This window comes from Colius striatus, chromosome 3, assembly GCF_028858725.1.
Source record: "Colius striatus isolate bColStr4 chromosome 3, bColStr4.1.hap1, whole genome shotgun sequence".
Classification (NCBI taxonomy): Eukaryota; Metazoa; Chordata; class Aves; order Coliiformes; family Coliidae; genus Colius; species Colius striatus.
In genome coordinates this window covers 50,792,814-50,816,575 of record NC_084761.1, presented here as the reverse complement: position 1 = coordinate 50,816,575, position 23,762 = coordinate 50,792,814, and the positions used below count along the sequence as shown (strand labels likewise).

General features: G+C 40.2%; 1 protein-coding gene across 10 annotated transcripts in view; it reads right to left on the bottom strand.

Moving 5' to 3' along the window:
- FAM13A (family with sequence similarity 13 member A) overlaps positions 1-23,762 on the bottom strand; it is a 130,634-nt gene that overhangs the window by 37,398 nt on the left and 69,474 nt on the right. For 9 of the 10 annotated variants that reach the window (XM_061992405.1, XM_061992401.1, XM_061992402.1 and 6 more), the window contains 3 exons: positions 13,141-13,182; positions 3,088-3,132; positions 1,361-1,540 (listed from right to left, as the gene is read on the bottom strand). In XM_061992405.1, the coding sequence (XP_061848389.1) occupies positions 1,361-1,540; positions 3,088-3,132; positions 13,141-13,182 (267 nt within the window). The remainder of the gene's footprint in view (positions 1-1,360; positions 1,541-3,087; positions 3,133-13,140; positions 13,183-23,762) is intronic. The other variant, XM_061992404.1, reaches the window with a different exon arrangement.

Sequence of the window (23,762 nt, the reverse complement as noted above, 5' to 3'; positions counted from 1 at the left end):
AAAGGAGTTCCAGCAATCTGACCTAAGGGAATCAGGGAAAACAATTTGAACACCAACCAGCATTTAAAACTTCTGATGTGCTTTAAATCCTTGGCTCCAGCTTTGCAGACCAAACCTGGACACTGTGTTAACCGTGTCTAAAGGCAGCTCTGTAACACAATGTTGAAAAAACCGCCCTGCAGTACTATATGCTTCTAAACACGTACACTAGCCATTCTCTGACCTACTTACCTAGGAAGCCTGTCAGGAGGGCTACTAAACAAGTAAAACTACTTCTGAGCTGCTGCCAGATATTTTGATGACTTGCAAGCGCTAATTTCTGAGTCCATCTTCACAGTGCATTTTTGTTCACTATGTAAATGGCTTTTTATTTTGTAACTATATATTTTTTTTTTAACAACAACATTGACACATTTTAGGAAATAGCATGGCTGCAATATTAACATGACATACTTACTGTTATGCACCTGTGTGAGTGCCTTTATTTAGGCAGGTGCAGATCCAATAGGATATGGAGAATTCCACACCCAGGAAAAAAAACAGGAGATGAGATGTTTATTTTGGAATCAAACTTGAGATCCTAGTAATCCAATACTATGCTCAAGATACACAGTCTTTACAGGAACTAGTGCTGTGTTGAAGTTAGACATATGTGTAAGCACTGATTAGATTATGGCCTTGCAATATCTGTAGCTACAGTTTCTCAAAAATAGCTATGCCTTGGGCAAGTGTTTGCTCAGGTAGTAGTGGAAATACGTTGGTTACCACACAATATATGCCACAAGCAGAGAAGTATGAAAGGAAAACTAGGTATTATTTTCACTCTTTGACAGACATTTAATGAAATTTATTGCTAAATCATGTTTAAATTTTATGTAACAGGGTGGATAAAAATTCTTAAATTCTGACAAGCTCCCAAGTCTCCTCCACAAACTCAAACATAAGCTGAGCCTCCAAATATAAAAGGATCTCATTTATGAAGAAGACCTTCTGAATTCAGAAAAGCACCTAAACCCAATGTTCTTATCTAAAGAAAGTTACAGGCAATAGGGCCAACTGCTTGGGAATTTCCACTAAAGCAACAAACACTGCAACAAAACACTTAAAAACTCTACCACGTAAAAAACCTTGGATTCTTACCATGTTTTGCCCCACTCCATGACCTCTAATAAACTATGTTTTCCAGCTCTAATTGATGCAATGGAGCTCTGCACAGCCACTACAGTCTGCTCTGCACTTTCGACTCAGGGCAATGGCCAGTGCATTTCATAACAGAACTTAGCATTGCCTTGATAAGAGGACATGACTAGGGTACACTTAATCAAATATACTTTCCAAAACAACGAAATCAGGCTCGTACATGTCTCTGTTTCTCCGGGCTTCCTCCTGCTCTTTGTGCTGTCGCCTCCTCTGCCTGGCAGACACATTAGAAGAGGCTGAAGATGTTCCCGATTCAGAGTCCTCTGAACTCTGGCCGCCTGAGCTATGAACATCAAAGAGATGCTGCTCCACGGCTGAGCGGATTGTCTTCTCTAAATACCTGTCAAGCCGAAAAATAAGGTCAATTGAGCTCAAAGACTTTGTGGAGCTCCTTCTCTGCAACAATAAATAAAGCAAGGGTATCTGAGGGTTATTTTTATTACGATGGCAAGGCAGTGTAAAATGTCCTAGGGCTGTGTTATGTGCAAAGTGCTGAGCCACAGTCTTCAGATACCCCAAGAAGAGTCAAGATGTCTCTCAGAAAAGAGGAGCCTTCCCAGTTCATCTTACTAATTTTTTATTTCTAGGGATGTTTAAACATAAACTAGCTAATACTACTTAGAGCAACTAAAGACATTGGTGCCTAACTTCTGCCCTCCACTTTCATAATCCTTGCCCTTACAAAATTGTATCTGATACCCAGCCACGCTAACAGCCTTGTGCAATCTGAACTCAGTAAGGCAATGGATCATCTACAAGAAGGTGATTCACTGATGTCTCACAGAGGGAAGAGAACACGCAAAATCAGACTACAAACTCCTCATATGCTTAACTCGAGCACCAAATATGGGTATGGTTCTGAGTTCATAGTGTTTTCACACTGTCCTTGTATCACGAACACAACCACAGACACCTGTGGTTTACCCTGGTGTGAGATCACCATCATGCCCACTCTCAGTTAAGAGGTCTTCCATGCAACACAGCAAGGGAGCCTCTGCAGTTTTATCAGTTAAAGATGTGAGACTACTTGGACTTTCAACACAACCAAATCTCCTTCATTTTGGTACTGACATTTGCTTGCAGTATTTTCCTCCTTCCTTTAGATGAAGTTTTTATGGGAAAAATATTTTTTCTTTTTTCTCAGAAAGATTACTTGAAAACATTTTTCTACATCCCTGCCCTGTGCAATGCTTTAAGTAGCCTGCCGAAGAATTTTTCACGCACGGCTGTCCAAAGTCCATATTCAGCTTCTAATGTTTTTTCCATAATTAAAAAAGTTATTTTCAGGAGCTGCTCATTAATTTTCAACTGAGCAGCTATGAAAATCTGCACCTGAGATGACTTCTCCAGAAAATTTATAGAAGTTGTTGTTAAGTTGCTATAGTTCTAAGTCTGCTGAGGCTGCAGATCCTGAAAAAGTCAAATGATCTTAACAACTGCAAAACCCCACATGGTTTAATGAGGCAAGCATGCCTGTGTTTCATGTGTTGACAAGGATTGGTTCTGCAAACCCATCAGCCATTGGGAATTTCCAGCTGTGTCAAGGGAGCCAACTTGTTAGCTCTGCCGCTCCCAGCTGTGGTAGTGAGATCGAACCCTGTCCTCTGCTGGGATGCAACATGATGACACAGTGTAAACGGCTTCTCAAAGCACACAAGTTCTGCCTAACCAAAACACAGCAGGCACAGTGCAAGGGAAGAACCAAGGGCCTGAGAATTTTTCAGAAGGAAGTGATTTATTATCATTGCAGATGCTTCAGTTTGGGAAACATTATCTTTTTTGTTTGTTTAAGAAGAACCCTTAAGGAGAAATTAAAGAATAACCAGGAACACTTAAAATGCTTCAATATACAAAAACAATAGTTACAAAATTGTAAGAGACACTTACTCTCCTGTAGCAGGAATGTTACTACTGACTTGTGATACATGGGCACTGTGTAAAAGAAAAAAACAGGAGAAAGTTAGATCCAGTTCTCACAAACCCTCCTTGTTCTTTGCAGCACTAAGATTTAAAAGTCTGAATTGTCTCAACAACAACTGCATACACATGTCACAGGTTTTTCCCCTTAAGGAATTTTCACTCCTATCGTGACATGGCACATTTTGCCAATGCCAATATCCTCAAGAATTAATTTCCCTGTCATTCCCTTGTGGAAGGCCAAGGTCTAACGGAAACTATTTCAACCTTTGCATACTGCAGATTGTTATAGCCTTTTGAGGCTGATGTGAATACATATACACTGTGAAAGAGGACTTCATAGTTAAGAATCTTTAAATATTAATGGAGGACAAAAGCAAAATACAGGTTTTGCATAGTTATTTTCCCGTTGCTTTCTGATATTCATGCTTTTTGCTTCACATTTTAAAAAAAAAAAAGTATGTTCTCTTCTTTCCCTTTTTTCTTAGTCTGTTTTCAGGCTCAGGAAAAGCTGACATGACTGTAGGTGTCATTGCTTGCTGTTTAAAGCCCTTCTGAACAAGCTGATATGCCATCTCACACAGCTGTCACTGTTTTCCTCCTTCTGTCAACCCAAGTCCCATCCTGCCCCCTCCTCCCCCGTGCTGACACGGCTCTGTAGATAAGGTGACATTTTTTGCCTATTCATCCCTCCTGTGATCTTTGTTAAGTCAAATAAGTTACAGGCCTAGGGGTTTCATTTCGATTCATTCACCTATCAGCAGAGGTATCAGCAGTACATCTCAGATGATTACAACTCTGTGGCTTTCCTGGCTTTGAGTGTCACTTGTGGCAGAAAGCAGGTGACAGAGGACAAGAAAGGTAAACGAGGGACCACTATATCCAGTTTAACGAAACAGCCTAACTCCTATTGTGAAGTACAAACACCCAGCGGCAAATGAGACTTGTGATATGCTGTGGCTTCGTTTGGCTGAGCCATCGTGTTCACCTCAGCATGAGTAACGCACGTACCCCACGTGCATCCCTTCCAGTCCTGGCTTCACTTGGTGCTCCTCTCTGGCACAGAGCCCCAGAGTGGTGGCACAGCATGAAGGCAGCCACAGATTTGCCAGTATATCCCACATCACCTGCACATAACCTGAGAAGCTGTGTCATTTGGCTGATTTCATGAACAGAAGACACACAAACAAATATTACTATGCTTACTATTATGCACATGCAATCTACACATAGGAAAAAAAATATTTGCCAGAGCCCTCTCTTCCCACATGTGACATCTTGACTATTAACTAACATCTTAACTAACATCCAACCACTACCGTTCTATGATCTTGACTATTAAATACTGTATGACTTTGCTTTTTGAAGTGCACATTTCAAGCACCCTACTTGCTTTCCTGTTCACTTACATTAACAATTTGGCCACTTCCCAGCCTGAAATTATTTTTTAAGACCTGGTCTCCCATGGAGGCCAGCATACTAGATGCTAGTATGGTAGGCTAGACCACATTATAAGATATGATTCACATGCTGGCTACTGCACCTACGTGTGTAGGAGCAAGTTAGTATTCTATCCACTTTCTATAATATTTACATGTAATCCATACTTAGCAGGGGTGTCATTCATTTCTTCTCTGTTTTCACATCAAGAAAGTGGTAGTGGAGGGGGAAATAGAATTGTTTGGATGCTAGTTTTATTAAAACATCTCTAGGACATAGGTATATTGACCTATCAGACAAGAAAGAAGATCTCAGGGAAACAGCTCTTCACTCTACTGCCAATAGGATTAATACTGTGCAAAAACACAAACTCCTCTTTCACATTAACTTAATGAAAGGCTAGATAACTGTACAGAAGTAAACTTCATGCCATTAACTCCATCTGTGGTGTTCCAGATGAACAGACTGTATCTGTAAACCACTCATTACTACTGGCAACTCTGCAGCTTTGTTACACAGAAAGTTGTAAAAAGAAGAAACAGAAAATAAAGCTGCAAAAAAATCTTAGTAAAATGACAGATTTTTTCATAACATCCCAATACATATTGTAGTTGTCTAATTCTCAGTTAACTGTGTGCTTTACTAATACCAATTAAGTTGTAAGTCCATTAACCTTGCTAATTCATAATGTGTATCTGCATAATAATTACTTTGTGGTATCTAGAAAAGCCCTACTCAGACAATGCAGATTCTATTGGAGAGCCAGTAATATGGTGATTTTCAAAATATCAACAAGAAAGAAGGAAATAATGTATATGACTACGTGACAGCTGAGTGGATGACTATATAATGAAGCTCTGCCATTCTGATTTTATTATATGTCCCTTCTAATACTGCTTCCTTGTATACTGAATATAACTTTATTCTTAGCCCTGTGATATTTTAATGCTCTTCTATTATTTCTCTCAGTAAGATTGAGACTTTTAAAATCAGAGTTTTTCCAGATATACTAATTTTATTTTAATTTCACAATTGGTAACTTCCCTTGCAATTTCATTCTGTGGCTTGGTTTAAATGCACTGCTAAATCGCTTGATTTACTGTGTACTAATCTTTTTTTTTTCAAGGAACTTCACAACCAAAACAAATGGACAAAGTTCCAGAGTGGCTTTAGGATTCAAGCCTGCCCAAGGATGGAACAGCAGGTGCTTGAGCATGGTAGCAGACTCAGGGAAAGGCACAGCCCTAGAAGGGAGGCACAGCCCAGAAGAGCAACTGGGTGGGCAGGGTGTGTGAGGGGTTTTCCAAACTTTTTGGGTGGCAAAATTTGCCCTGTCATTGGAATTATACTTCACAGAGCAGGCGAGGGTGATTTGTGCCCAGAAGAGCCCTCCTGGCATGCCCAACTCTGCAGGCCGCTGCCTTGGAAGCAAAGAAACTGCTTTGCTCAGTAAACCATCCGGACAACAGGAACTCATGTTCTGCTGCAGTTAATTATTTTCTCTTCATGTCTGCTCCATTTCACTCATATGTATGGTCAATTATCTCCACAGATAGATTATCTTTATTAAATTATGCAGCTGCTGCAGAGCATGCTGAGAAATTAAAGGTTCTCCTCTGATGACAGAAAGAAGCAGGAGAGTATTCCAGTGCTTGGAACTTTTACTTTCAGAGAGCCAGTCAAAAAACCTGTATGAAGGGACACAGGTGTTTCAGGCACTATAAACTTCTGAAGTGTATTATGACCCTCAGGCTTTCCCTTTTGGGAAGTCTGACCTCTAGCACTTTTCAGTGTTGTCTAACTTGTTTGCCAACGTCTTTTGCTCACGTTCAGAGGTGTCCCATCTGCTCTGGATAATGTCTTGCTTCATACGTAAGGTAAACTCTTACTGCATGGTCTCTTCTTCCATTTGGTTTTATCCTCAGGCATGGGAAGATGATTTTCCATCACCTTTAAGTACATTAAATCTCTGCTGCCCTCCCATAATTAATACTCCCTAGGTTTAAAAGACATGCACCAGAGTGAGAATTATCTCATGCAATACCAACACCCTGTTTGGTCTGTACTGGGCAGGTAAGTAACTTACTTGCATAACAAACCCCTTCTACCGTTTCCTTTGTTTTTCATTCAAGGCACTGTTGAGCATTATGTACTAGCATCCAGGTATTAAGAGAGCAAAGTAAAAACATCAACCAGAGCAAACTGACTTAGTGGCAGTATTTTCCCAGATTGGGATTTCATTTATGAAGTCAATGGAATAATTCCTGACCATACTTAATGGCCTAAATCGTGAGCTATACTTGTAATGTAGAACTAAGGCCACTTATTGCTGAGATTTGTTTATAATCCATCCGCTTTACTCAGGAAGTACAGCTATTTTTTTTTCCTATTTTTGTGTTTGTTTTATATTTTTTTTAAGCCAAGCAGAACAGTAAAAAAGCCTCCATAGATGCAAAAACTTATTACCATTTTGCCATTTCAGCAAAGTAGAAAATGATTAAATGGCTTTGATGTTACAGATAGGAAATTTCTGAAATCCTCACGGCTACATTATTCCAACTTGTTCCCTGGGAAATACCTTTTCATAGGTATTTATATCATCTAAACACTGTTCAGTTTCCACAAATGCTGCACACTGCCACCAGCAATACTGCAGACTCACATAGGATCTATTTTAAAATAACTACTTTAATTGATACACATTCCCTGAAGAGGAGGATTGTGCCTGTATGTAAATCATGAAAACAGTGAGCTTAAAAACTAAAGAGATGTACTTTTAGTTACTGGGATGTCCCATCACACACAGGACACAGTTTCAATGTTTTCTCAGCACCTTCCCACTTTCACAAGCCCAGATCCAATTATCTTTCCTTTAAATGTGGTACACAAACCACACTAAAAGCAACTGGTCTAATTTTCTCCAGGTTTCCTCCTGTTTTCCACTCTAAACGGGCTCACCCTTTCCAATGGGTGCACACTGACACCTACTGCTTGGCACAGAGATAACCCTGAAGGGGATTTGGATATGCCACCTGAGTTAGCTCTGTGAATTTAGATGGCTTTGTCTGTGCAGGTTCATCTACAGAGATGGGAAATACTCCTGGAGGGGCTCAGACTCACATGGTCGCTGGACATTACGAGCAGGAACATCCACCAGCCTGATGATTATTTTCAGCTAGCGCTGATGCAATGCAGGACATCAACAGGCATCACACAATGTAATCATGAACGGTAAAAGAGAACAGCATGCCTGTGGGGCTCAAGGTCTATCGCACATCCCATTGAGAAAGAGGTGGCCAGTGGGAAGGTAGCCAATCAAATTTCCAAATAGAGGCAAAATCTACATCAAGATTTTTTCAGTTCCTTCCGAAAATTGATCTAAGAACGCAGTAAAGCATCTTACCTGATATACTACAGCTAAGAATACTTGACTTGTGTTACATAAAGAGTTGTCTCAAATAACAGTTATTTGAAAGGAGAAACACTCAGCTGTATTGAATATTGCCAGTTCTTCAAGGAAAAAAGTATTAGAACGGGTGAAACTGTTTAACACCTTGCTCTGCAGTCATGCAGAGTCTAATGCAATTTTTGGCATAGCTTGTGACGTCAGCTCTCATCCCAATTTCAGTTTAACACTCTGCATGTTAAGGAAGCTAACATAACAAGGAAGCTCCACACTACAAAGCTTTTGCTTATTTCCTCTGTAATATCACTCTGACTTATCTCAGGATATACTCATTAGGAAACTCTTCTGAAACCATCTGTGTGACTAAAGTCAAATTTAAAACATATATGCCAACATGAGTGTGTAGGTAGGTTCCTTGTCTTCTAAAAACTCATTGCATACTTTGAATAGAAGTGTACATACAGAGAATTGCTGTTGCCAGATGCTGCTTCATTACCTGAAACTGCACACCATTTCTTAGCACTGATTATTCAGTACAGTTGGCATTCATAGTCTTATTCCAGAATTATACAAGGAACAGTACACATTTTTTAACAGTCTCAATTCCCCTTAACACAAAGTTTCATTACAACAGGTTTGGGAACACAAATGCCCTTCAGACATGACTCTCTGGAACAATCAAACACCCAGAAAGATTTTCCTCTTCTTTTAATAGTGCAGAAATCTCCTTGCCTGGTATCAAGCAAAGCCTGAGTCAACAAATTGTCTCACCAAGGAGTACAGAAAGGGAACATGTGTACTCTGGTTCATTTCTTACAGTAAACAAGCCTTCCCTGTTCTTTTCTCCATTTTGCAACAGGGTATACCCCCTTTTTTAATCATCTTCACAGATCTAATTTATGTTGGTACATAAATTTCTGAAACTGTATAAGGTTTCATTTGAGTCTTGGACAAAGGCATCCACACTTCCTCTAAGTACACTGAAAACACTTTATATATCCACTATAATGTGATTACTTCAGCTTGAATATTTTCATCCCATGCCTCCCTCTCATCCCTCGAAGAATACATGGAGGGATGTCTGTACGTCTGTGTTGTTTTCTTCCCTGGTATTTCCCAATGTGAGGTGCTACACTTTCATGTCATGGATTTTCACTACTTGTTCTGTGTTACTTTATTGCTTACAGTATAATTTTTCAACCTGTATCTTATATTTCATGCTTACCTTTGTATGTATCTATCTCAATCATCTGACATCATACCTCAGTGGCATATATTTTCCCTCAGAGGACACCTCTCCTAAATTTTTGCTATAAGCCCAATTCATAATCATGATCTATTTTATTATGCCAGTGGCTATTAAAAGAAAAAAAGTTATGACACTTAAGAAGCTCCACTAGCAATCTCCCCATTCCCCACTCCCTCCCCATTCATCTTTAAGCTCTAGTACTAATGCCTATTTTCTCCATACAGATGGCATGATATAAACCATTTTGCCTGACATCAGAGAGATTAGGTAAACTAATTTTCTTCCTCTCTCTGGAATGTCTTACAAAAAATAACTTCCTTGTACTGGCATCGCCTCTCTTCACAAACCCACGTCACATTTTGCCTCATCTACCACTTGCTCTTGCTCCCTTACAGCACAGCAGTGCTGATTAGTTCTATACTTGGACATGACTTTCCCAATGTTTAAAGGGGAAAAAAACCCCCACCACTAACCCACAACTCTAAATTTATGTCATCTCAAGAAATAGTGTATTCGTGGCATTCTGACAGTTTTCATTTAAAAACTCGAGCATCTGCCTTATCATTAAAAAAACAACATCCAGGGAAACATCTCCATTGCCAGCTGACACTATACAGCACTGCAGAATCAAGTCTCTGGTTTGATCCTACAAAAACCGGTTTACAAAGGGACACAGTGTTCCTTGAGTCTGGCAAAAGCCAAGTATTATGCAGTATTTGGAAGCTAAAGAGCTCTTGTTCCCATTTAATTAACTTGTGTAATTATCTATATGGAATTACTGTACAAAGGCAGCAGTGTCCGCTCTGTATACACAAATTCACTTGAAGGATTACTTGAACAGTATTTCAAATTATCTGAGTGTGGCTGGTAGCAACAGAAATAGATTTGACCATCAGATAGCTAAAGCAGACGGTCCTCCCTTTGCCATGGTGTGAAATGCAATTCCTACATATGCCACGCACAGCTCTGGGGCAACAATTTTAACATTCAAAGTTGCACAGAAAAAACTGGCCACCCACTCAAGTTCTCAGTTGTCAAAGTACCGTGAATTGCCCAGCCAGCATCAGCTCTCCTGCCAAATTAACTGCACTTGGCAACTGACCTCAGGAGTACACATTTCTGATGTGTGATAAATAGCAGCAAGACTTACAAGCTGTTAGCTTTATTTGCAAGTAATTGCATCTCAGCAGTGTTACAAAAGACGCAAGCTTGGCATGAAGTCTTATGTCGCAAGGTGTGCTGCTCCCTCTCTGCTCCTACTAGCCATTTCTTCACTTCCCATCTATATGTATCTATATTTCTGCATGTTCCCTTCCTATTTGCAAGATATATTCTCATGAAAAGCTATTTCTTCATTCCAATGGATACATTCAGTCTTTGTTTCTCATCCTAATATGTCCACATTTCTACTAAAAATTTCCAGATCTGCTCCCTTCCCTCTCAGAAATGTCCTGCTTTCATACCAGTTTCCTGAGGTGTATCTCCCTATCTCTTCAGCAATTCCAACAAGGTCTCCTTCCTGGATATTTTTTCCATGATGCAGGAAAGAGCTTGTAAGGGCAGGTGGAAATGTAATTTTAGTGGTTTTGCCTGGGTCAGGTTTTGGGTAGCAGGGGAGCTGCAATGGTGGCTTCTTTAAACAAAGAGCTGCCAGAAGCTTACCCTGTAGCTGATAGGGCTGGGACCAGTCAATTCTAAGATGGATTCCGCAGCTGACCAAGGCCTAACTAATTAGTTACTCAGGTAACACCTCTGTGAATAACATTAATTGAGAAGAGGAAGAAGTTGCTGGGCAGTTGCTAAACTGCAAGAGCAGCAGGGAGTGAGAATGTGAAAACATCTCCACAGACACCAAGGTCAATGGAGAAGGAGGGGGAGCAGGGTGCTTAGGCCCTGAAAGAAAGACTCCCCTGTGACCTGTGGTGAGGACCATGGTGAAGGCAGCTTTGCCCCTGCAGTTCATGGAGGCCACTGGGGAGCAGAGACCCACTTGTAGCCCATGGAGGACCCCATGCCAGAGCAGGTGGATGCCTGAAGGAGGCTGTGATTCTGTAGGAGGCCCACTTTGGAGCAAATTCCTGACAGGGCCTGGGACTCTGTGGGGACAGAGAAGCCCACACCAGAGCAGGTTTGCTGTCAGGATTTGTGATCCTGTGAGGGACTCAGGCAGGAGCAGTAAGCACCTGAAGGACTTTTCTCCCAGTGGATGACTCATGCTGGGACAGGATGTGAGGAGCTGCCCACCCATGGGAGGCCTCGTCCTGGAGAAGTTTGTGAGGAGCTGTAGCCCATGGGAAGGACCCCCGCTGGAGAAGTTCATGAAGGACTGTCTCCCGTGGGAGGGTCCCCACACTGTAGCAATGGGAAGTGCAAGGAGGCCTCCCCCTGAGAAGAAGCAGCAGCAAAGTCCATCTGTGATGAACTGACTGTAACCAGTCATGGAAGAGGGAGGAGTGGTAGCAGATGTTTTAAGATCCGATTTTATTTCTCATCTACCTGTTCTGATGGTTCATTAATAAATCAAACCTTTTCCTCCCCAAGCTGAGTCTGTTTTGCCTGTGACTGATTGCCAAGCAATCTCCCTGTCCTTATCTCAACACACAAACCTCTCATTATATTTTTCTCTTCCCCGTCCAGCTTAGGAGAGAGAGTGATAATATGACTTGGTGGGCATCTGACATCCAGTCAGGGCTAAGCTATCCTATGATCATTTGAAGGTCACATTTAGCCAGGCAGAAGAAGAAAGACGGGAACCATTTTCAATAGAAAGACAGAATAAGGATTTAAATGGGAAAACTTGTGATGGAGGAATATATACAGCTACAAAATAATCTCCCAAAGGGAAAGGCAGAACTTTCTCAGGCAGTCTGAAGCTTTTGAAGCACAGACTAGGCAACATCTGTACAAATACACTGCAGGGAACAATGGTACATCAACAGGAAGCCAGACAAGACCACGCACGAGTCTTGAACAGTTCATTGACCCACATTACTGTTTTAATGGAAGTCTCCATATTGAAGAGTATGCATGAAATGCACACTCTCTGTAGTTCATGTTAAAAAAAAAGTCTAAGGAAAAAAACTTCCAAGCTACAAAGATAAACAAGAATATATGCAAGAGAATTAACAAGTTTAGAGATCACTGTAAGGATTCAAAAAATCACTGCTCACAAAAAGCACCACAGGGATTTTTTTTAAATTTGTTTAAACTCTGCAGAGATCAAAGAAACAAATTATAATATCTGGCCCTTCCTCCTTTGTAGTCCTTCACTGTTAATTGCTCTGGCTCCCGCTCTTCCACTAATCATAAACGAAAGCACTGGAATTGAGCCTGCTACTGAAGCAAGCAGGGCAAACTTTCACTGATGTCAACAAAATTAGGCCACTTTTACAAGCAGTGACTTTGCCCTCCAGTTGGCAAAACAAGAAATACAATTTGTTGAAGAGCAGTGCGAGCGACATTTGCTCCAGGCAGGCATGCTGGGGACCCAGGCACTCTCCTGCTTTTCTGGGCTGCAGCAGAGGAGCAGTTGCTGTATGGGCTGCTGATTCACCATCTGGTTCCTGGTTTCTTTCTGAGCAGTACAAACTGCCAGTTCCTCAAAGCTTGTGGCAAAAATCTGTCCTGTGCCTGAAGATTGTAAACTACTCATGACGGGCATCTAAGCTATATAACAAACTGAAGCAGAGAGGAAACGAAAGTCCACCTTCTAATTAAGAATTTACAAGACTGGCATTAAACCCTGATCCTCATGTCTGCAACAGAGATCATATTTACAAAGACTCATTCGACCCACTAGCTGAGCAATAATTATGAACTTTACATTAATCTTCATTTTGATTCATTTGCTGGAATTGCTCCCCATATTCAATTGCAATAACAAGTCAGGCCAACATAGAAAAATAAATTAAAACAATTGAGTAAATACCTCACATAGAAGGGTGACATGGGTCGCTCATCTTCTTGGGAGCTAAAAACAAAACATATTTTTTAAAGTTAGTATGCAGCTCTCTCTTGTATTTGCAATTCAAGATATTCTTAAAAAGCAGAGATAACAAAAGTGAAACAGTACACTTATTACAGAGGTAACACTTATGTCTACTTTATCCTCTGGTTGTACTCATAGAAGAAAGCATTCCGTTACATTCCTTAAATTCTGAGAATCCAATCCAATTCAATTCTTAAGCGTTCACAAACATGGTGTAACAGATCTTCTGCTAGACAACCAGGAGTCACTCCATCTCTGCAGCAGCACGAGGACTATTCCCATAGCAACAATAAAGCATTTTGCCAGCAAAACCACTAGAGCCTTTTGCTGTCTGGTGTTCCAGAATTAGACAACCTACATATTAAAGCAAAATTTAAGAAAAGACCCCAGTCAAATGACATCCTGAGAGACCACAGAAATGGCCATGGGGGTATGTACAAGGCTATAAATTCCCTGTTTTTAACACTCCTATGGAAAGATGATTTGGTTATGCTGAAATCTCCTTATGCCTGAGATGAAGGAGTTGCCGAAGGAGATCCCCTGGCAAAACAGTGTTTCAGTGGTCAACTGATCTGGCTCAAACATGACGACCTGGTGTGTGGCTGACCAGTTACCCTATCCAACTCATCATGGCTGTGCTAGCACAAGAGTAAGACTGAACTGCTGGGGAAATGAAGCTTAAAGGTGTGGTAGACTGATGGTTTAATTTAAGGCCATGCTGCTACAAAAAGGGAATTTCACCTAGTCATTCCAACCAGATAAATGGTCAGCCTTGCAGGGCACTTAGGCCCTCTAACTCTCCAGAGCAGGACACTTGCCTTCCTTATAGGACGTCGGAAGTGCTACTGAGGTTGACTGGTCCCCAAAGGGATTTTAATTGGGTCTGCTGAAGAGCACAATGAGTTTAGCAGAAAGGCAGAAAAGAGGTGAAGTTGCATAAATTAAACAAAAGCAAAAAGGATAACACCCCACAGGCGCTGGAAACCAAGCACTTCTCTGCTGCCTTCTCACTGCTCCAGCAGCCTGGGACTGCACGAGCACTTGAAAAATTGCCACAGGTACTCAGTCAATACGTCCTGGGTAACCACCATGCTAAGAAGACATTCATTGCTTTTGTGCTTATTCAGAGGATGAAAGAATACAGGAGAAGAGTTTGGGTGAAGTGAGCTCAGCTTCAAATGTGAAGTCACTCAGGAGCCTTGATCACCCCGATCAACTTCAAGATGGATCCGAAGTATATCAAGCTTGAACAATTTTTGAAAATTAAGCCTGAGTCCATTAATCTCTTGAATTGTGAAGAATTTTATTTATCAGTTTATAATGCTTCTAATAATAACTTAACATAAAATAGCAGAAAAAAAGGGAAAGGAACATCTCTATTTTGTAGCTAGGAGATCAAATACTCCCAGCTACCTTTTGCGGCTTCCACTGAAGCAAATAGGAAGCTACCTCAGCAAGAGGCGCTGAAACTGGCTTGCAGCCAGTTAAGCACCCTGCTCTCACAATGTATATAGTCAAAGGCAGATTTCACCATGCCTCACTTCAAACCCAGGCAATGTTATAGAAGATCTACAAATACAAATGGCAAATTTATCTGGGGAGAAAGAGCAAGAAGGAGGCAGGAGAGTCAGAAAGGCCAGGATGATGGACAGACATAAGAGCAAGCTAGTGAGCCAGAAAACAAACAAACAAACAAACAAAAAAACAACAGAAGTTTAATTCTGCAAAATTTTGACCTCTGTACTACAGCATGCAAAGATTTATAAAGAGACAACTATAGACATCTACAGAAAAGACTTTCCAGCAGGTCATGTGTGAAGCCCAAAATACTGACTCATGGGTAACACCAAATACCATAGACCAGAAAGAAGAGGAGCTGCTTCTGAAATCAGCATGGTCACTCAAAACTCCCATTGCCTCTGTTACACAACAGTGACAGGGCAGTTTCCAGCAGCTTCCTGAGATGACCAGGAGCACAGCAGTTAGTGGAAATTCTACTGTCACTTGCACAAGCCCATCTTCAGTGGCTGGAGCAAGTTTCAGTCAGTCACCCACTGCTGTGGGAGAACTGAATGCAGCTTGCTGCACTCCTCCAAGACCTGGCCAGCACACTGAGCAGTGTTGAGCAGACTGGCAGTGCCTGCCTGCAGCTGCCTGTGTGGCGGCCAAGATGAACAACATCTGAAGAGTCTTTGCAAGAAACGACTGCAGCTTTGAGACTGCCTAGAAAAAGCTGAGGGAAACATGGAAATGCCTATCATTGCCCTTCCCAGAAGATGACCAGCAACCATGGCACAGGTAAGAACCTCTGCCAGATATAGGCTCTCTCCCCTGATGGCACACACAGTCTCTCAGTCTGCATGCCCAAGTTATACCTTTACTTAGGATGTACAGAATATACTTTTTTTTTAAACTTTAAAAAAGCAACTTTAAACTCACAAAGCTCCTGGTAAAGTTTTAGGCTATGTTAACTTCATTATGCTAATGGTTGCATTTGTAACCTCAATGCAAACAATACCCAGTGTCAACACAAAACATGTTTTCTCATGTAGAGGAAAGTTCACAGTGGCATCAAGATTTCTGTATATCAATGCAACTTAAAACAACACCACAAATGCTGCTTTGTGTACAAGTAGCAGTTGTCAAAACTACACCAAATATGTTTTCTTCTGTGTCTTAAATACCCTTCCTCATCTCAGGGTTTGTAATTAACTTTCAAGTCACAGAAGCACAATAATATTGAAAAAAGCCAAATAACTTTCTTATATTCATACTCCCACTAGTTGCTTTGACAGATTAGATGGAAAAGTAGTATTCATCAATAGTATTCACCTCTTGCATTTCCTTTTCTTCCAGAGTAACTATGAATGCTCTTCCACAAGTTCAACCAAGTTCTACGTCTGTACAAAAACCTCATTATCTACTCATACAAAGTAATTAAGGAGAAACAAATATTTTAACAACATTAACTGGGAATGGGGGAGAAAGAAGCTCTAGAGAAGGCAGAAATCAAATACAAGTTTCATTTGAATATCGTATTTAAAAATTTCACATTTTTTCAGTCACACTTTCACAATCAAATTTTTATAATAATTGTAACTGTGCTTAATCTCTCCTACCCAACAGTGCTTTATAATTTTATACATGAGCAGCACTCATTAGTAGCTGCATGTAGCATAAAGAGCTCCAAGATAATAATGTATCCCAAACATCTTCTCTAACTTCATGCACTTTAGTCAAGTCATCTGTGCAAGTTGGAAGACATGATCTGTGTACATTATAAGATTATTTAAACCAACGATTCCAACATAATTCACAATCTCTCAAAGTAGATGTGAGACTACCAAGTCTTACTGCAATCACTTAGAGCATAAGAGTTTTGTTTTTTATTTTATGAAATAATGAATTATTCCTGTTGTACGGTAACAAACAGATGTGCTTATATGATACATACAAGCACAGATTAGTTTAATGAAAGAAATGAAAATTGTATGTATCCATAGTTTTGGATATGAGAGACAGGTAAGCATGCAAAAATGTCCAAGATATGAATCATAAACATAAATCATCAGTTGATATAACACAACAAACAGGCTAGAAATCAGTTTAAAACCTTCCATGTAGAACTCCTCATCAATCTCACTCTGCTGATAAAAAACCCCAACTGCTTACTTGTTTTTAAAACACCTTTTACTGAAGTGTTTATTAGTATTGCTAGGAAGCCCCTTTTACCACATATCCTTTTAAAAGAAAACACTCAAAGTTATTAAGATATGTTTAAGATTTAACTGTACTGTACTTGGACTGCATAACTCCTATTTGGTTAAAGGGATATACAATCTTTACAGAAAAAACTAGAAAGCCTGGCACAGTGACCTGGCACACCAAGTCAGCTGTCTATAGTACGGCAGGTACAAGTCCTTCTGACGTGCATCTCTTACACAGTCTAAATTCCTAGCTTGTCCAGCAAAGAATACATCCATTAGGCAAGCAAATCTAGTGGCAAATTAGGTGGTGGGTTGTTTTTTTTTTTTTCTTTCTTTTTTCTTTTCTTTTTTTTTGGCCAGCTTTACACATGCTTTATGGCCAGAAGGCATGGAAGGAATAAATAACTTTAAAAAACTTAAGTTATTTATTCATCTATTGCTGATTACTTTCCAAGCAGGTGAGTGCAAAATACAGTAATCTCTTTCTTCTCAGACATATACATAACTCCCCCAAGCTAAGATATTAAACAGGAATGAATTGCTCTTTCACGCAATACCTGGGAGAGCAATTTCTCATGCACCTAAAGGATACCTAAATATCTGATCACTTCCTTCTTCCTAAAAGCCAAAACAAATGCCAGCCAAACTGAAAAATCTTTTATTTTACAGTTAAACAAGCAATATTGTTTTATTTGTGACCTCCACTGAGGTAGCAAAAACGTTTGTCAGACAGGAAGGAACATCAGTATTGCCCACCCATCAGTTTAACGCATCTTAGGATTTTCAGGCACATGTACTTTACAGTATTTACGCAACTCATCCTTTCTGTCTCATCTCTAAAGAAGGAAATAGGAAAGCTTGGGTGAAGTCTAACTGTTAAACGATAAATCTCCATTACAGAACCACAGTTACCTTTTTTTGCCCCCTCCTCTTGCAACAGGAATATTACAGGCAACTGTTCACCCATTGCATTCTCAAATATGCAATGATGATGACCTTCCTTCACTGCATTGGTCTCATCTTGCCCTTCAAAGAACAAAGGAGCTACTCAGCCTTTTCCAGAGATGGAGCTCTAACATGGTCATTTAGACAGAGTGCTCCCAACTTATTTACTTACAGTCTTTTTATACTTGCTTATTCTTATACTTGCTTATTTACTTGCAGTGTGTCAAAGACTGGCCAGATCTCTCACCCCAAGTCAGAGGGTGGCTCAGGGCCCTTTCCCCTTGTTTTACTTATCAGCAGTTCTTCCGTCCTGACTTGCTGGCACTGGAACCTCCATTGTAAAGCTACCACTGCTTTCCTACCCCGCATCTCTTTTCAAAAGTTACACAGGACACTGAGTCGATCAAATTTTAAAAAATATGGTGTTTATTTTGTTGTGTGGTTTTGGTGGGTTGTTTTTTTTTTTTTCAATCATGAAAATGTACTTTGAGTCAAGTGTCAACATTTTGCACCAGAGATGAAGGGCCTAGACACTGGTGGGGGTCACACTGTTCAACCAAGGTCATGTTTTCCTAATGCCTTGCCATAGGCTCTGTTTGTTCTAACCTCAAAAGTTAGATAAGAAAAGGCTGGCTTTCTATTCCACCACAGATATTCTGCACTTCAAAAGAAATTAATTATTTTGTAGTGAGAATACTTTTTTCAGGCAATGAGATGGCTGCTTCTAATTTTAAAGCAATCAAACAAAAAGGCATTGAAAATGCAGTGGCGTCAAATTACTAATGATATCAAAAGCTAATGTGGCTTTTGGGGGAGGAGAAGGAAGGCTAAGCTTGAGTGAGTTGTTAAGACTTCAAAGTTACCTCCCTCTTGTTTTCCTCACACCATTTAGAGCCACCTTGGATTAACAGACATGCCATTTTTGCAATTGCAAAGGACTTTAATGATATTGTTTATTTACTCATTCTGACATTCAACATTAACAACACTAGAAACAACTAAAAATTTCAAAGAAGCCTCTATTTTGAGGCCACAGTAGTACTTTTTGCTGAATGTCTCATTCACAATTTTTTCATCACTTCTTTTTTACCCCAAGTCATTTCCCCATAACAGTTATTTCAAGCTTATGACAAATGCAAGATTGAAACTGTTCATGAAAATTTATTGCATACTTATCTCAATTGAATTATTTACTCATAGCTTGTGCTTCACAGTAGTGGGTAAAAGGTAATGTTTTTGCAAATGAGAAACAGTTGGCAATATAAGCTGAGGTATTTTATGCAAAAGAATGGTATCATCCTTGATGCAAGAATAATCATAAATTGAATCTAAATAATAACACTTTGGTGATACACTGGTCATCGTGAAGTCAGCACTTACCATCAATTGTCAAGCAATGGTTCTATACCCTTAATCAGAGTGGGACAGGAATGTACTATATAGCATCTGTCTAAGAAACAAACACTCAACAGTTATTTCTCTGTAACAGTTATTTCCATGTGAACATTTGCATTTTCCCTGAGGAGTAACTTATAGTCAAAACCATAACATGTTACTCCAGATATTTATCTCTACCCTTCACAATAGTTACACTTATACCTAACCATGCTTACCACTGAAACCAAGTTAAGCTCTTGCTTATGTACCCGCGTAAGCTACCCACCAAGTGAGCCAAATGTCAAAATAGCAGACAACTCAGTTTCTTTATTCTCAACTCAAATACTCCCCAAAATATCTCCAATAACTTAGGTGGTAGTGGATCGGTATTGGTTTAAATATTAAGCTTCAAAAGATCCTGACATCTTCCCCAAAGACGTTTTTTCAGCAGTGTTCCTCCTAAAGGTCTCTCAATTAAGATATGTCTTAAGCCTGAGAGATCTCAGTGTGCAGTGATGTAACTGTGGGGCTGTAGGAAGGGGTCCTCTTTGGGGGAAGAGTTCCTTATTAGCCTTCCTAAAGCTTCTGACTCCTGTTCTCTCTGGCATTAAAAATACCAATATTACTGTTTTACAGAGACAAGTTGAGGTGAATATGAAGGATCAGTCTAGTACACATCTGAGAAGCAAATACTATTTCCTAGTCTATTTTCTTCAACCAAGATTAAGGCACAAGTACACAAGTCTTAATTCTAACAAACACTGACTAACAGCACAGCCACAGCCATAACTGTGCAGGTTGTGTATGAAAGGGGCGCTGAGACTGGGGCATGTTTCCTGAACTTTGAAAAAAAATTACACCAAAGCCTTTTTATAGATCTCCTTCCACTTCAAAGCAACACTAGGGAAGTACAGGTTGTCCCATGGCAAGCTGAAATGAGCCGAACTTCTTGCTCATTAAATGCCACCGTGAGCAAGAGGCTGATTTTCCATTTATATTAACATATCTGAATCTACTGGAACCCTTGACAGCATAATTTTGTTTAATTATTTTCTAGCCACTCTCCTCCTGGATTGCAAATATGTTTATCTTTTATGAAACGACGTCAATGCTAAACAGCTTGCTTTTGTTTTACTTATTAAACTAGTTGGGGCTTATTAGGAAAGACAGGGTAGTGTCTTTTCTTGTGGTTTGGCAATAGTCCTCAGTAGGATAAAACTGGAAAATGGGTCAGAAAGAGGCGGAATGAATGTACCAGCCAAAGTCTCACCTCTTCTCAGAACTTAACAGTGTGAAGTTGCATAACACACACATACCTGTTGCATTATAATGCTGAAGAACTGTTACCAGTAACCAGCGATTTCCATTTCAGGGTTGTTTGTTAAAAGCTTGACATACTTCAAACAAAAGTATCTAAGAGCCAGTTTTTTAAGCAAACAATAATATTTTCTTGCTTAATCAGGTGGACACCTTGGACTTAAACACTGCCACATCAGTTTCCTCTTTTAGTCATAATACCCCCCACCATCCACCCAATGGTATCCTGGAAGAGCTTCCACAGGCTCCTACACACATCACATCACAGCTGTGACATGACAGGATACTCAGCTGTGTAGCGAACATGAGCCTGGAAGGCAAAAAATTCACATAGCATTTTGTAATAGGCTATGACTATGACTCGAGGAAGACAGAGAACCACAGGTTTCAATTACTTTTCATTCTTCCAACAGAAAAAACCCATATCAACAAACACAAACCAAAACTGAACCAACTAATCAAACAAAATAATCAGATACAAGTTCTCTCTACCCACAGAGGACATACTTTACTTCACATACATATTTCAGAACATACTTCATTAGGGCTTGTCAAGCACTCCCAATATCTTGGATAGAAAGTGATAACAAAGTCCAAAGGATCAGTCTTATTTACAATACAACTTTACAGACAAAAATGCTGACTAATCTGTTAAAGAGAACACAGTGGCCATTCCAAAAGACCAAGAAAGTGCTGTGAAAAACAAATGGTGTTCTCAGGCTAAAATACTGGGTATTTGTGAAAAGCCCCGAGCAAACAAACCAGTAAGGTAAAATCAAACAACCCCGATGATGATTGCAAGTGAGACAGCCCAGGCAGACAACTGCTGCTGTACGGGTGAAAAAAACACAGATCAGTCATACTCCCTACTTGTATCAGATACATTTTGAAAAAAACATTTGTGATGGTTTCACTCTTCCTCTGCCTTGATTTCTTTCAGCAAAGTGCAAAGCGAGAGGCTGCTGATCACAAAGTCCGAGTGTGTACCTGCCCTTATCTCCTACAGAAACTAGCAGATTTGATTGGCAAAGGTAGCTGCCACAGGTTTTAGCTTTGCAGTTTTTGTTAAGTCTGCAATAGACTGACCTAAAATAAATGACTTAAAACATTAACAGCATTAGTAACACTCTAACTAGGAATTTAGGTTATTAAAGTAAGCTAATGCTCTTCAGAAAACATGTTAACCTATTAGCAACAGATGAGACAATTACTGATGGATAGGTCATTGGAAAAATCAGTAACATGACCCCCCATGACATTCACGGGAGTTTTTCACAGTGCTTGGCCAATATCGCACCTATTGCAGTGGAGGGTTCAATACATTCATTTTTCCACCTCTTCTCATACAATAAAACAAAACCCTGATGTCCCTACTGTCACTCCCTCACAGCAGGCCACCATATCCCATCATGTGTCACTCCACAGTCATCTAACTATAGATTAAAATGACAACATACAGTACATATGGTTTTATGCAAGCATATCATACAACTTTTTGGAAGACATACAGTTTACAGATACTTTAGTAAATACAATGCTATGCTGCTCTAGTGAAACATGTCATTTAATAAATGTCACAGTTACTCAAACAGAGCCTTTCTCCCTCTCCCAAGTTTTAAATACTAACCGCAGATGCATTCATATTGCTTCAGCACAGTCTCATCCCGTAGCAGGCACAACATGGCCAGCTTGTGGCCCAAAGACAACACAAAACAAGGCACCTGCAGGAGACAGGCAGGAAGGAGTTCACCTATCCAGGAAGAGGACCAAGCATGATTATTACTGGCAGCTCATTCCCTTTCTTGAGCATGGAAGACGAATACTCTCAGCTTGGGAAGTGCCTCAAGCTGCAACACCTAGAGGTTGCCACTAGCCTGCTTTAGACCCAGCTACAGGAATAATGTCCATATCCTCAGCTGGAACAGCAGCATCAGCTTGTCCACCTCACAGCAAATATAAGCATACTGCTACCTGTGCTGGTACTAACCACTCCCTTCCCTGAAGCTGACAAAAAATGCTCAAAGCCAGCAAGACTCTCTTTCACAGCAAAACTCTGCACTAAAAAGGGAGGAGACAATGTTCCAAGGGGAAGAACAGGAAAATAAAGGTGCAACCTGGAGAACACTGCTATAAAGGGATCTGGAAGTCTGTGCTTGTCTGCCCCTAGATCTAAAGAAAATTAGGTGCTAAAAGTATAGCGTACCTATCGTAAAAATAGAGTAAGGAGACTAGAAAGAAGGCAGAATTTTATGATTTTTTTTTTTAAACTGCAAAACTCAAAATAATTCTGTACCATGCTCAAAGCTTAATGGGAGTTTGAAGAAAAAAAAAATCACATTTAAAGTGCAGAATGCTTTTCTAACTGATGGAGAGTTAATCCTTACAACAACAAAAACCAGAGTCTAATTAGAGCTAGCCTAAGAAGCCTATCTTCCGCTGGGGTGAAGAGTCAAGAGCACAATAATAACCACTTGTTCTGATCGCTGCTATGACTGTCAGATCCTCGGGAACATAGAAAGGTTAAAAATATTATGTGAGACCGGTTCTTCAAATAGGAATTATGTGCTATGACTACTTCAAGACGTTCAAAGTGCATTTCTGTTTCTCTGCTGACATCAACATGGAACCCTATAACGGTATTACTGCAAAAGAGACTCGCCAAACATCTATCTGCAGAAGACTCCACGCTTTATCAAGACAGTAACAGTTTGGGTAGCAATTTCAGTTACTATTCTATCGTGTCCAAGTAATCAGCATCTCTGCAGCTTCTGCTGAAACTGCATCACCAGCGCTGAAATGGCACATTGTGTTACTTATTTACTGTTTTGTAGATTACATAGAGATATTCAGCCAATTTGAATAAGACTACAGGAGATATTGCCTGCTTAATTTTAAGAACTAAAAAAGCAATCTAAAAAAAAAATTAAATTAATGACTCAGAAAAAGGACTGTATGTTTCCCCTCAGTGGGTCTTTGCCCTGTCATTTCAAAAGCCTAACTGCAGCTATCCCAGAAGCACATGCCAGTACAGGCACCACTTGCGGCTGGTGCTGAAAGGAGGTGTGTCTCGCCACCCTGGACACAAAACATCTCTTTTCCTCTGAAAACTAAATCTCTCGCCCATGCTGCTGCAAGGGCAGACCACGCGGAGTGTGTAGGCAGGCAGTTATAGGTGGGGTGTGCGTAGGGGCATGCCCGGCCGGGCTGCCTTACCGC